Source organism: Leptosomus discolor, chromosome 9 (assembly GCF_034619465.1).
Source record: "Leptosomus discolor isolate bLepDis1 chromosome 9, bLepDis1.hap2, whole genome shotgun sequence".
Classification (NCBI taxonomy): Eukaryota; Metazoa; Chordata; class Aves; order Leptosomiformes; family Leptosomidae; genus Leptosomus; species Leptosomus discolor.
The window spans coordinates 46172114-46186622 of record NC_141399.1 but is presented as its reverse complement, the minus strand read 5'-3'; the positions used below and the strand labels follow the sequence as shown (position 1 = coordinate 46186622).

Here is a 14509-nt window from a genome sequence, read left to right as displayed (position 1 = left end):
GCGCGCTTGCGGGTTTATTTTTAATTCTACAGTCAAATATACTCATAAATTCGTGGCTGGATGGCTAACGGCCCCCCAGATCCCGGGGTCTGCCCGGTTCAGGACGGCGCCGCCGTGAGGGCCCAGACGTCCCCACACGCCTCAGCGCCGGGCGGCTGCGTGCGGGACGTGACCAGGCCTCCCGCCGCAGCCCGGCCTCCCGCGGGGGCGGGCAGTCCGCCGACGGGCAGGCGGCTCGACCAGTAGCGACGCGCGGCGGGCAGCGCGGCCCAATGGTGGACGGGCAGGGGCGGGGCGGACGGGGTGCCGGCGGCACTGGCGGTCGCTGCGGCAGAGCGCGGGCGGCGGCAGAGCGAAGCGGTGGGTCGGATCGGTTCGGGCCGGGAGCAAACATGTCCCTCTCCAACAAGCTCACCCTCGACAAGGTGGACGTGAAGGGCAAGCGGGTCGTCATGAGGTGAGGAGCTGGGGCCCGCCGCACGCATTCCCGCCGTGCGGTGAGGGGAGGAACGGCCCGGCCTGGCCCGGCGGCGGCAGAGCCCTGGGGTCGCCGCCCACGGTGCCCTTATCCCGGGGGCGGCCTTCTGCACCGGCGGGCCTCATGAGGCGGGAGGGAGGCCGGCGGGGGCGGGGGTGTGCCTCCCGGGGATGGAGGAGCGTGGGGAGCCGCCCGGGGCCCGGCGGGGCTGACCTGCCCCACCCTGGGCGCTGGGTCCGGGCAGGCCGCCCCGGCGGCGCGGGCGGGTTTCGGCGCAGCTTTCCCCAGGCAGCAGCGAGTTATCCTTGGCCTCTGCAGCTGCTTGTCTGAGCCCGGCAAATTATTTTCCGGGGGCTTTTGGTTTCGGTTGGTTTGGTCTTTTTTTTTTTTTTTTTTTTTTTTTTTTTTTTGTGCGCCTGCTGCTGGCGGGGGCCCGTCGTCCTGAGCTGCCCATCGCAGAGGTGTATCTGTTTCCTTGTGAGGGGGGATGTGGCTGACAGGGAGGGGTGTAAATCCAGGCCTCGCTCAGCTCTGGCAAAGCCGAGGTGGACGGTGGCCAGCGCTGCCCGAGGTGCGCTCTGGAAGCGAGGCATCGGCCGGGGAGCCGGGACCGCAGGAGCTCCGCCTTGGCGAATGGCTGTGCTTGCACGTGTATCATCCACGGGCTGTTTGGGGGGAAAACTGCCCAATCTGCCGTATCTTGATTCGGAAGCGCGACAAAGGAAGCTTATTCCCCAGTTCCCTTTTTCCTTCGTGCGAATCCAAAAAGCATTGCAATAAAAAAAGTGAAAATGCGGTTCTGGCCGGCTACCGAAATAAAATAATCATTCAGCTTTTTGCAAGAAGAGTCAAATCGCAAGTGTTCCGCACGCCCTGGTGTAAAACCCCAAAATAGGATTTCACAGCTTATTTATAAAACATCAAGGCCTGCCCAAAGGCTAATGTTGGAATTGCTGCCAAATACTGGGAGATAAGGGCACTGAGGTATGTCTCAAAACACTCTTATTGTGGGATTCTTTGTCCAAGGTCACCCCAATGTGATTACTGTTACCTTTCTCGATGAGTGGGCAGGTATAACAAAATTATAACTTCTCTGCCGTCTGTGTCAGACAACGTGCTCTTTTTATCTTGTCTCTCTGTCATCTTACTTTGAAGTAGTTCCCTAGAAATTTGATTACCAGAAACTAGCCCCCACAATGAATACTGAAGCAACTAGTTCAGAATTTGTACACATCATCTAAATGTGGTACCTCAAAAGATCTTTTTATCTCTGTAACAACCGATTTTTTTGCTATCTGACTGTTTTTTCCTTTTCTGAGGTGTGTTACAGAGAAAGTCTTGTATTGGCAGAGGAAGGGTTAGCCAGCTCTTAGCCTCCGAAAGGTAATGCACACATCTACCTCCGCAATTCTGTGAGGGGCCGCTAAAACCGCGTGAAACAGCAGATGCCGTGCAGACCTTCGTGTTTCCTGCCGGCATCTCGTTTCCCTGAAAAGTCACCATGTGCTCTCAGTACTACTAAAATCGGTACCTTTTCTTTTTCTCCTTCTCATATTCGTCATCATTTTGGCATATTCATAACCTGCTTATCTTCCAGCCCTAACGTCGAAGCTTCACGATGGGAATGGAGAGGGGAAAGGGTTCAAGGGGAGCTCAGATTTCAGTTGTCTGCAGTGGGGAATGAGGGTGAGCTGGGTCTTTCTTTTGTAGCTCTGATGGCTCTGTAAAGCAAACTATTCTTTTATTCTTATTTTAGAATAATAGCCTGACAATGGGGCTTTTCTTCCCCCTTTCCAGAATTAGCCCACTGTGCTGCGGGGGCTGCCAGTTCAGTTCCTTTCTGCTCAGCTTACTCCTGTTTTGCTGACAGCTTTTGTTGTTCTTTCAAGCTGTTGCTGGTGCTGAGCAGGCTGCAAGAGAATTCAAGCAACTTCCTGAATTCTGTTGTTGTTTAATAGAGATACAGAATGATGAAGGGTAAACTGTAACACCGTGTTTCACGTTGCTGTTCTGATAGGCTGTTACAGCGGGTTAGATGTTCCGTAGCTCTGTGAGTAATTTCTGCCTTTGCTGTTACACAACACTGCTTCCGCCTGCTGCTCAGCACATGGGCACAAGGTACGCTGGTGAGAAAGGGCCGGTGAAACTCCTCCCTTCCATCCCTTCCTCTGGCACGAGTAGGGGAGTTACCTCTAGATCCACATCGGGTCTTCCAGTGGGAATGTGATAAGCCGCAGCACTTGGCTGTGGAGAGATTAGAGCTGCAGAGAGCAGAGATTCGAAGTTGTAGGCAGTAACTGGGCAGCTTCCCTGAGCCTGCCTGCGGGCTGTGGCAGTCCAACCAAGTGGTTTAGAGGCCTCGTTGGAGAACACGATGGGACTTCTCGTTATTCTCTTCCTTTCCCTTGGAAGTTCCTAGTCGGTGATCTGAGAGCGTGTTGTTGAAAGTGAAAAGATTGTGGGAAGCTTGTTCGACCTCAGTTTTATTGCCTGCTTCAGCACCATCGCTACTGCGGTCGCGAGCGTTAGGAGAATTGGTGGCATGGCTTTACTGAGCAGATCTTTGTTCCCTGTCGGTGTTCTGTTACTACAAGCAGAAATGGCTAATAACACACTGATTTCACAGAATCACAGGATGTTCGGGGTTGGAAGGGACCTCGAAAGATCATCTAGTCCAACCCCCCTGCCAGAGCAGGACCACCTTGTGTACAAGGCAGAGCTAAAAAAGTCTTACTTTAATTGTACCATTGATTTTCTAGGCAGCACCTTTACTGATAGGTTCCCTCAGTCTTTGTAAAAGAAATTTGTTGAGTATTTAGCTTTATTTCTGTTTTCTTTTAGGGTTGACTTCAATGTTCCAATGAAGGATCACAAAATAACCAACAATCAAAGGTAAGCATTCATTTCCATCCCAGATGGAAGCCCCGAACTCTGTTTTCTCTCTGATGTTAGCCCAGTTCTGTTAGCAGTACCTGCAGTGCTACCATGGCTAAGCTGTTACTGCACGTACCAGGATATTAAAGGTGTCTTGGAGAAGGCCCAACAATTGTTAATTAAAACCCCTGCAGCTGTTAGCAAACGACTCTAACTACAAGGCTTCTTCTCACCGTAGCTGCTGTGGAAAGCATACAGAAAACGGCTCTTAATTGTACAGGCCCTAAACTTCATTCTTGAAATACGGTTGAAGTGTTACGACCATTTCACAACCACATCCCTTTGTCTGCCTGTGAAAATCTGCTGTGTTTGTTGGTAGTATCCAGAAGACTTTCTGCCCCCTGGTTACCCTGTGGTTGTGTTAACTTGTTGGCTTAGGTTAGCATTTTTGTTCTAGTGCAGCGTACAAAGATGCAGGGTTTAGAAACAGGGAGAGCAAATGTCTTGTCTCGCTTGCCTGTCACTTGCAGGCAGATGGCACTTTTGTTCACCACAATACACTCACTGCTCAGCATTCCCGTAATTTCTTTATAGGTTCAGGTCACGGGGTAAACCAGGAAGCCCAGTAACGTTCAAGTGATCCTGGCATTTCTTGGCTACAAGCCATCAGCAGAATTTAGATTACAAAATGTGTTTTACTTTCGTGTGCTACATCACAGGGAAGATAACAGTGAAACATGAAAACATGCTGGGACAGAGAACTTTGTGGATGCTTTCTGGACTGTGCTTCACGATTGTCACCGTTAGTTGGGTTAGCTCCACAGGGGAAGTGTGCTCTCTGGGATGTGGTTAGTCTCTTAGACATTTGTTCTAGCAAGGATGGGTTGCTAAGAAGCCTGGTGTCCCTTTTAGAGGCTTACTGGTGGTGATGCCCTGCTGTCTTTTGATGGGAGACAGGCTGAACCACGTGAACGCCAGAGGGAGGATAGACTTCCTAAGTAATTGTTCTGCCCAGCTCTTGTGCTCCCTTTCTTTTGTCATTTTTGAGGGACAGCTCCCAGGGCTCTTGTGTAAGTGGTCACTAAATCTGCTTGCCTGGTAAACTCTACTTGAACCCTTTTTAATTTGTTCTTCTCTGCCATTACAGGATCAAGGCAGCTGTTCCTACCATCAAGCACTGCTTGGATCATGGAGCCAAGTCAGTGGTTTTGATGAGTCACCTGGGTCGCCCGGATGGTGTTCCCATGCCTGAAAAATTCTCCTTGGCCCCAGTAGCTGTGGAGCTTAAAGCACTCATGGGCAGGTGAAGTAGAAGAGCAGTCCAGCATGCATCAGGCTCTCTCTATCAGTGGGCCTGGATGCTTTCCTTTCTGAAAGGAAGAGTCACTGGTGGATTGACAGTGTCTATCCTGTGTTTGCAGGGAGGTCTTATTCCTGAAGGATTGTGTTGGTCCTGAGGTGGAGAAGGCCTGTGCTAATCCTGCAGCTGGCTCCATCATCTTGCTAGAGAACCTCCGGTTCCACGTAGAAGAAGAAGGGAAAGGGAAGGATGCTTCAGGGAACAAGGTGAGACTTCAAGTCTGGCTTTTGTGTATGCCTGCTCTGGTCTTAGCACTTTGTTTGCTGCAGACTGACGAGGAGCCAGCAGCCTGTCTAAAATGCTGTTTGTGAATTTGCTCTCAGAAAGATGTCGGAGATCTTCAGTTCAACAATCGTTTGTACCATGCTCTGCAAAAGTTTGAGTCAGACACATTGAATTTCCAAGATGGAACAGCTTGAGTGAAAGGCTATAGATGACTCTGCTGAAGGTAGTGAAGTCTGTAAAAGAAGGAAAAAGGAGCAAAATAGGGCTGTGCAGGAAATTGGTTGCTGCTTATTCGGTTTTATTTTGGGATGGCTAAAATAAAAACCAAGGTCTGTTGGAGATAGTTTGTTGCCGCTGGGGCCGTAAGGGTGATGCTTCTTTCTTGGGTATCTGGCTGTTTGAATGTTTAAACATTCGGCAGCACAGGGATTATCAAACCCTTTTAGAAGGCTGGCTGCTCTTAAGAGTAGTCGTCTAGAACTGGGCTGCCTTGCACCTCTGACATTTTCGTGAAGGTCAGGCAGAATGCCCGCTCCAGACAGCTGCTTCTCCTAGTGATGGTGACCCCGTTGACTTTACACAGGCCTTGGCTCCTTCCAGATTCAGTGCGGGGAGTGGAATGCTGACATCGTGTGGTGCCCTTTGTGGCTGACACAGGACTCCTGTAGCTTAGAAAAATAGCCCAGAGAACTAGGGAGCCTTTGCAGGTGGCAGTGAGAAATGGAGCAAGGCTGGAATTACTCACTACTAGAACCGCTTGCCACTGAAAGCCAGCACAGTGGCAGGGAGAAGAGTGGGGCAAGAATTTAATCTGCTTCCGGAAGCAGTCCCTCGGTTTTGTAATTTCTGTAATTCTTGGATCGTTAGCTGGGTGTGTGCCTGTGGAATCGTGCGCTGCAGTTGAGCACAACAGGGGAGGTGCTGTTGACAGACCTGCTTCTCACCCTGACAGAGGTGAAAGTCAGTGCTCTAGGACCAGTGATGCAGTACAGGACTGGAGAGTGCTAACTGCTGCTTAGAAACTGTGGCTTTCCAAAGCAGACCAAGTGGTAGTGGCTCCTTCATTCGGAGCCTACGGATGTGACTGGGTTTAACAGGAGCACTTAATCTCTTTCTGCAAAGCCAGGCAATTTAGCAAGTGAAGGAGCAGTTGAGAGCATTGTTCTATAATCCGTGGAGTCCCTTTGGCTTGTCTTCTGCTCAGGCTGTGTGGGGAAAAAAAGGGCACCTAAAGCCGTGCTGAACCCATCTGCTGTATATTAGAGAACCTTCCTGCCATCCTCCCCGCGGTGTTACATCTGGGTGCTAGCAGAGGCCTCGCTTGGGATGGTGAGCTGATAGAGCAGAGAGGCACTTGGAGAGGTGATCGCTTGACTGCCCGTCTGGGCCATTCTTTAAGAGCAAGTGGCTGTAAACTAGGTCCGAGCAGTCACTTACTGTCAAAGAAGCTCTGCTGTCTTTTCCTGGTGGGAAAGGAAACTGAACTACCCGAGCTGTCCCATGAGGATTGGGGAGGATGCTTGGAGGATGGAGAAAGTCTTTTAAGAGGAACGCATCTGTTCTTGCCTGCTACAGGCTAAGCTTATCTCTGGCTTTGCCATGTTGGCTGCTTTCAGTGTGGCCTGTTGTCACGTGCAGGCTGTTTCTGAGTTAATCCTCAGTGCAGTCGCTAAGTGAATCCTTCAGGAGCTCATCCTTTTACCTGTGGCACTTGGAGACCCCACTTACTTCATTCAGTAAGTGAGCATGGATTTGTTTAGTCTTACCTCAGCCTTGCCTTCTCTGTCCACACCCTCTGTGCTACCTGTGTCTGCTGCACAGTACTGGAGATCTGTTGGAGAGAGACTGAAAGGTTGGTAGTGCTGCAGCTCATTCCTGCTCCGTTGGTGGAGTAGAAGCTTGAAGTGGAAACAGTCCTCAGGCCTGTAATAGTGGTCTGAGGGAGTTTAACGTGGAGTTTAAACCATTTTAAACCTTTTTGTTCCTCCTACTGGACTGGGAAAGAGCATATGAAATACAGTGACCCACAGGATGAACTGACGAGTTTCTGCAGCTTGACCTTTCTTGGCTTTGGGTTTACAAGTCAAATTGCTGACTTGGATTTTAGTTTCACAATCAACTCTGTGTACCTGAATAGCACAAACTTGCCATTCTTTCTCTTTTTAGATCAAGGCTGATGCTGCAAAAGTGGAGGCTTTCAGAGCCTCTCTTTCTAAACTGGGAGATGTCTATGTCAATGATGCTTTTGGAACTGCCCACCGAGCTCACAGGTGTGTATCCATTTCCCTTCCACAGGCAGAACTGCAGAATGCAGCTAACTGTACAGAGGGCAGCTGAACCTCTTCAGACTTGCATTGACTTTTTAGGCTTTGAAGATACAAAAATTACTTGCTTAGGACTTGTATAAATTGTGCTGCAGTTACAGCAGATCTCTTTTCCAAAAGATGAATAGCTCCAGGTTGATTATTCTCATTGAGTGTGTTTAGATAGGGGTACTTGCAAACTCTAGTGGTCCTCTTTGAGCTTGATTTCAGAATCCAGTGTTATTGGAGGAAGACATCTCTGCTCTTGCAATGCTTATTTGTTTTGGATCACTAGTTAACGCTATGAATGTTTTGCATATCAATATGTCTGTGCAAAAACAATCTCAGAAAGTAAGTGTGTACAGCCGTCTTATCAAAAACCTTGTGTTTGTTTTCGTGCAGGTAAGTAGCTGTTCTCAGTGCTGCAGCTGGCTAAAAGATGGACTTTATAGTGCTGCGAGACACAGGGGTGTTTGGACCTGTACTGATACAAAACTTTTCCTTTCCTCCCTCTTCTGCAGCTCCATGGTAGGTGTCAATCTCCCTCAGAAGGCTGCTGGCTTCCTGATGAAGAAAGAACTGGATTATTTTGCTAAGGCCCTAGAGAGTCCGGAGAGACCCTTCTTAGCAATTCTTGGAGGGTAAGACTCAAGAACATACCAACTCCGTATTTCTCTTTAACTCCTCTGTGAGAAATGAAGAGTGACTTTGGCTCGGTTCAAACAAGTGCTTTCCTTTTAACTGTACCTGCAGTTCAGATTTGTAGCTAAGTCCCGAGATCTCTGTAAGGTGTGGATTAGGGAGGAGCTAACTGACCACGTCTGCTGCTGTGATGATACTCTCAGTGGCTGCTCATCAGATCTCCTGACCTCCTGCATTCCCCAAGTTGAGATAGTCCCCAATTTGTTGTACTGCTGAACCAGAAGAGCCATTAGATACACATGATGGCCCTGAAACCTTGTCGGTGACCTTTCCTCCACGGTGCAGGGTACAGGCATCCCGCAGGCTCAGCACTGTGTAAATCGACACGCTCTGTCGTTACGCAATGGTGACCTACTGTAGCTGGATGGGCCTCTGCTCTTCCACAGCAGCTCGGGTGCAGAGAAGCTTGGAGATGCGAAACCAAGTGCCTGCTTGTGTGTAGAAACAATTTCCCATTGCTGCCGATTTCTGTCACGCGTGTACCCAGTTTAGCACTGGAGTTCTGTGATGGTCTAGTTCAGTTCATCAGGTGAATGAAAATACTTCGCTAAGTAACACACACCAGGGACCCTGTAACATTCCCATGTTGTTAATAAAGTATGTGGCTTATTGCAGCTCTTTGCAGCCATAAATGTGTGTTTTAAGGAGAAGTATTCAGTTCTCACGTAATGTTTTAGACTTCTGTGACCTCGGTTATACTGAACAATGCTTCTTTTCGTTTTATTAATACCCTTCCAAGGTTTACAGCTGCAGGTACCCATCAATAAGTGCTATACACTCCTCATTGCCTTTGATGGAAGTTGCAGGTATATCACCAAGAGAAGGTTTGTTAGTTACTTTGAGATGTTCAGGTTAGATCAGCAGCTAGGACGGCCAAAATGTCAAAGATTCAGGTCTATTAGTAAAGTCAGGAACTGTTGTAAATCCAGTGGGAACAAAATAACCTTTTTTGAGAGGTGCATAACAAGGGTGACTAGCAAGTCCCAGTCTAGGAGCTTGATACTGAACTCGTTGTGTGGCCAAGGACTGATGAATGCTGAGTGCACCTTAGTGAGTCACAGCTCAGAGCCAGAACATACCTTTATCTGTTTGAAAGTGCCACTGTTCCACTGGCGGTGCAGCTGGTTCCTAGGAGGGACGGCAGATTGAGCAACTCCTGCTCTGTTGCACTAGAGGGAAGTCACACTTGGAAGCTGCATGTGGTCCAGCTGCAGTTTCCTACTGCTTATCTATAAAAATTGGGCCTAAAAGGTGAACTGAGAACAACTGTACTAACAAGTAAAGTGGAAGTGAAATGTGTTGCCAAAGAAGGACTATGGGCAGGAAAGTAATTCAGTGCTAGGAGCAGCGTGTGTGCAAGGGAAAGAAACAAAAATCTAACTCACCTTCACATCTCCTTTTGCCTGGAGCTGTGCACGGCAAGACGGGCCCTGCAGGGTTTTTTGCTGTGGCTCTGTCCCATCCCATCCCATCAACGCTTCATTACTGGTTCAGTTCCCACAGTGTAGCGACATGAGCAACTTCATGGCTTAAACTGGGGCTGATGTCTGGTTCACACCAGAGCTCTCCGTGGCCACTAAGGTTGGATTTGTAGAGGCAATACCTGTTCCTTATGATGAGGTCTGAAAGCATTTTATTAATGAAATTTGTATCATTATCCATCTTTCAGGGATGGGGGAAACTAAAGCAAGAAGAGGAAATGGTCTTGTCTAATGTCCCCAAGCAGGGCATGGTCAAACCAAGACTCAAGTCTCCCGAGTGCCAGCCCAGGTCTAGCTCAGGGTTGTTGCCTAAGGTCTTTTATGCAGCTTTCTTTCCGATAACAACAAAAATTCCGTTAAAGAGGGAAGACAGGAGCTTTGTGTCTCTTTACTGCCCCCTCTGCCATTCTTCTATAAAGTAATTTTGGTATGGTTGTTCCAATGTCATTTGTATCTTGTGCCAAAAGTGGTCACCTGCTTTTGGGCCGGGCGGTTCCGTATCCCAGATCGTGCTAGCGGTTGGAAGCTGCACTGGGAGTGTGATGGGTGCTGGCCTTGGATGGGTTACAGGAGCTGGGCATGTGGTAGCTAGTACCATATTCTGCTTCAATCTAAGAAGTCCTTGTGAGGCTTCATGCTGTCTCAGCTAAAGATTACTAGAGATTAAGTTCTCTCTGAGGAGTTTTGGGCAGTGGCTCCATTATTCATTCTTTTTCCTTCTCTCTCTCATCAGAGCCAAAGTTCAGGATAAGATCCAGCTGATCAGTAACATGTTGGATAAGGTCAATGAGATGATCATTGGTGGTGGAATGGCCTTCACCTTCCTCAAAGTGATCAGCAACATGGAGGTATGAAAAGAGCAATTCTGTGTCTGCTCCTGGGAGAGAGCATGGTCCCTTGTACATTCTGGAATTGAGAACTGGCTATCTCCACTCTGCAAGGGTCAGGAGCTCTGAGAAGTTCCTTGACGTCACTTAGCAAAATTTGGGTTGCTGCCTACATCTCACTCGGTGCTTTAAGAGCACAGTCTTTCCAGAATTGCTGTCAGAGCAGTTTGGCTTGGCTGCTGCTGTTCCGCCTTGTAATGACCAGCAGCTAAACAAATGCCTCTCTCTTACTTTTCCCAAATACTTTCTTTAGATTGGCAACTCTCTATTTGATGAAGAGGGATCCAAAATTGTCAAGGACCTGATGGCCAAGGCGGAGAAGAACGGTGTGAAGATTACTCTGCCTGTTGACTTCATCACTGCAGACAAATTTGATGAGCACGCACAGACTGGGGAAGCCACAGTGGCTTCAGGCATTCCTGCTGGCTGGATGGTAGGTTTTAACAGGCAGGGGGCTAAAAGAAGTCACAGGCAGCAGTGGGGTGGGAAGGACACCTCGTCAAAGAGTAGAACGAGGAATTGTGGTCCTTTGCAGATGTTTCTGAAGGTGGTCAAGCTGTGTAGAGTGTTGGTTTAATGATCCATGTTGTTTGTCCTGACTTCTTAAGTCTACAGTAGCTTTTGTGAGATTTGGATTAAAACAGCAAAATTCTTCTAAAACTTTCAGGCATGCAGTAGAAATCCGCTTTATTTGACTGGAATTTAAGGAGAGTTGGCAAAAGTTTCCAACCAAGGCTTCAAGCATCTGACCATTGATTTTTAAAACGCCTTCTTTATCCTAGGAAGGTAAATACCACACCAGACTTCACCCTGCTGCAGCAGCTGCTGGCAGATCTTTCTGTTCCTCAGTATTAGGTGCATCCAGAGAAACTCCTTGCTTTGTTTCCAGGGGTGAGGGGGAAGCTTCTGAGGATCCCAGGTAGATGTTGCTGATTTGGGCTGAGGGTTGGCAGTAAGTGTATCTGCGGCTTCTCTTCCTTGTCTTAGGGCTTGGACTGCGGCCCTGAAAGTGTGAAGAAGTTTGTCGAAGTCGTGGGAAGAGCCAAGCAAATTGTGTGGAATGGTCCAGTTGGTGTCTTTGAGTGGGACAAGTTTGCGAAAGGAACCAAAGCCCTGATGGACAAAGTGGTAGAAGTAACTGGAAAGGGCAGCATCACCATTATTGGTACGTAGTTGTATGTGCTTTCTAAGTGCAACAAGGAAGGTTCTGCTTGCCAGTATCGTGTTAAAAATACTTGTCGAATTGTTCTCCTGTCCTCGTGTTTTCATCTGTCCTGCAGCTTGGAGACAGGGCTTTAAAAACTGCTCTGTGTACTAAAGCTGAGTATTTGGGAGCAGCACCAGCCCGTAGCGAGGCTCTGGCCCTTAAGCTGAACGAAATACGAGTTTCTTGTGTGTCTCATGGATTTTGTTTGTACTGCAGGCGGTGGAGATACAGCCACTTGCTGTGCAAAGTGGAACACTGAGGACAAAGTTAGCCATGTCAGCACAGGAGGTGGCGCCAGCCTGGAACTGCTAGAGGGTAACTCTTCTTTGATCTTAACTTGTCTGAGCAAATCGGGTAGTTCTGGGTGCTCTGGCACGTGTTGGTATTCAAGAAAGCACAACAATAGGACGAACGTCTTTTCTGTTCCACGTGTGGAGTTGCACGTAGCTTTGGAGCGATGAGCTCCTCATTGCTGTTCTTTTGTAGTCCTCCTGCAGGAAGAGAGGAAGGAAAATGGAGCATTTTTGCAAAAGCACAGCCTGTCCCTCCCAGAAAGCAAAAATGCTGGAATAGAAAATAAAATGGCCTTGAGAGCAGGCTCTCTTTTGGAGATGGTCCCCTGAGACACGCTAACGAGAGTGATTAAAGTGCCCGGTTTCTGTTAGGGAAATCTCATCAGAATAGTCTCGAAGTTTTGCCAGAAGTCTCCATTTCAGCGCATTGTTTGAAATTCCCTGGTTTTGGGGAGCCCTCTAGCGATCACTTATGAACCTGCAAAAGGGTACTTGGAATTCAAAATGGTGAGAATTTACAGGATTCTTGTAATGAGTTACATTGTACTCTAAGTGAGTTTTCATTTCCTCTGGTAATTAGCTGTTTCCCAATATGTGTAAATTATCTAATGCCTCCAGCTTCTCTGTAGAAGAGAAACTGCAATAAACTGCGTTGCAGCTGTTAGTTTCCAGCAGTTACATGCGAGACAGAGCTTTTGTTTCTGTTGCCTGGGGAGTGATGGTCAAGGGAAAGAATGCAGATGGCTAGAAGGAAACACTGTGCAACCGGTTTATTCAAAAGGACAAACTTGTCTAAATTTTGGCCCAAAATGTGGGTTTGTGTGTGTGATCTTTTAAATGTAACGGAAGTCTAGCTAATTAGAAAAGCCTCTGAAGATTAAAGAAAACAAAAGGGCAAAAAAAAAGGGAAAAAAAAAAACCCCAGCAACCTAGCAAGTTGTGGACAGTGTTAAAATTCAGTACTGCCACACAGCTTGAGCGTTAGAAGGTAGGTTTTCTGAAAAAGCAAAACCAGAACGGTGTCTCTTTGTTAATGAAGTAGGATGAAAAGCTAAAAATGCTTTAGAAAACATGCTTTAATAATCTGATGAGCGTACTCCTTGCTGCCGTCAGTTGGAATAAGGCATGTAAACATCTAGACCTGGGTGGTTTAGTCCCAGTAAGAGACTTGAGACTCGTAGGAGGCTTTGTTTCTTTTTCTCAACTCATTCTTAAAATTTCCACCACACACTCCAAAAATTCTATTTACGTGCCACTAGGGATTGAAGAAAGTGTGCAGCAGCTCCCACGATCAAATCAAAAATCTGTTTGCCATCAAACTTCACGGGAAAAGGTCTTTAGTGTTTGGATCTGGCCCTAGCAGAGACCTGGATAGAAATTCACCATTATTGCTAACTGAGAATTGATGACTGTGGTACGTTAAGAATCTGTCCGCTGACACACGAGTGCAGCTGTGCTCTGGATACTCCCTCCAGCCCTAAAACGTATTTACTGTGTGGAACAGTTTAAGTGTAACCCACGTGCCTCGAGCCACAGTCGTCAACAGGAGTGTACGTAGAGCCAAGCTCTTCCATTTTTAACCTGTAATTTCTGATTTATTTTTTTACTATGTTTAGATGTTGCAATGGCAAGCGTAAAGCTCAGTCGTTTGCGAGCAGAGGGGTTCTTAACTGGGTTGGTATTTTGTAACTGCTCACAGGTAAGGTTCTTCCTGGTGTGGACGCCTTGAGCAACGTGTAGAGAAGAAAGGTGTCGCCCCACCTCCTGGTCCCGTGCACAGCCCCTGAGATTCAACACTTCAGCGCTTCTGTATTTCAGCTCTGCGATAGGCAGGTCACAACGTAAACCGAAACTGGACAGGGTTGAGGAGAAGACAGCAGAGATATTTTACGACTGCAGTTTACATGATGTGGATTTGTCCACTGTTACCCCACTTGGATTAACGTAGTGAGTTGAAACTGTTGTGAATTTAGAGTGTATATATTTATATTTTGCCTTTTCAAAGAGATTAATCCCTGTTAGACATGTCTGTTTCTCAGAAAGGAGTGCACTGTTTAGCTTCAATGTTCTTAGCAGGCATTTTCATCACTTGACACGGTTCACAAACAAGAGGGGACTCCAGTTTTTTGGAGGCTGACTGTAATAGCTGCTGAATAAACATATTTAAAGTGCTCCCACTTTGTATACGGTCCTTTTTTCCGATTTTTAGAGCGGTCTACATTAAAATGTCTTCTTCCCAGCATCGGGAGTAGGAGATATTTTTCCTTTTTGCGCTAATTATAATATTTGTAAATCTCCTTTTATTTTTGTCTAGTGGATCTATAAGCACCCAGCCATCCTCCAAGTGAACTTCGTTGGTGAGGAAGTAGATCGTTACAGATGTGCTGTTACGTTAAAACTTCCAAGCCATCAAGTAACCAAAAAAAAAAAGATGAAATTTTGAATGTGCAAGTCTGGTGAAAAAAGTGCAAATTCAGAAGTGTTTCTCATCTAGAGAACTGGCCTCATAGTAGGCAACTAATGTATCTAAGCTGAACATGGGGGAAACTTCGAAGACAGGCAGGTAAAAACCGAGTCGCATGCAAACAGAACTGCAACGCGCCTTTGCTCAAGTTTGTGGTCCTAAGAGCACTAAAACTAGCGTGGTAAACCCACCCCGTTGGACAGCTCGGGCCGTGTGTGTGGCTTAAGCACGTTGC

At 47.5% G+C, this 14509-nt stretch overlaps 1 protein-coding gene across 1 annotated transcript; it reads left to right on the top strand.

Moving 5' to 3' along the window:
* The first annotated feature begins 354 nt into the window (after positions 1-354).
* PGK1 (phosphoglycerate kinase 1) lies at positions 355-13987 on the top strand. The gene is made up of 11 exons (XM_086470038.1): positions 355-457; positions 3320-3370; positions 4500-4655; positions 4774-4918; positions 7104-7207; positions 7762-7881; positions 10157-10271; positions 10564-10743; positions 11298-11475; positions 11734-11832; positions 13510-13987. Exons 1-11 carry the CDS (start codon positions 393-395, stop codon positions 13548-13550), a joined length of 1254 nt encoding a protein of 417 aa, XP_086326164.1. The 5' UTR covers positions 355-392; the 3' UTR covers positions 13551-13987.
* Positions 13988-14509: the final 522 nt, after the last annotated feature.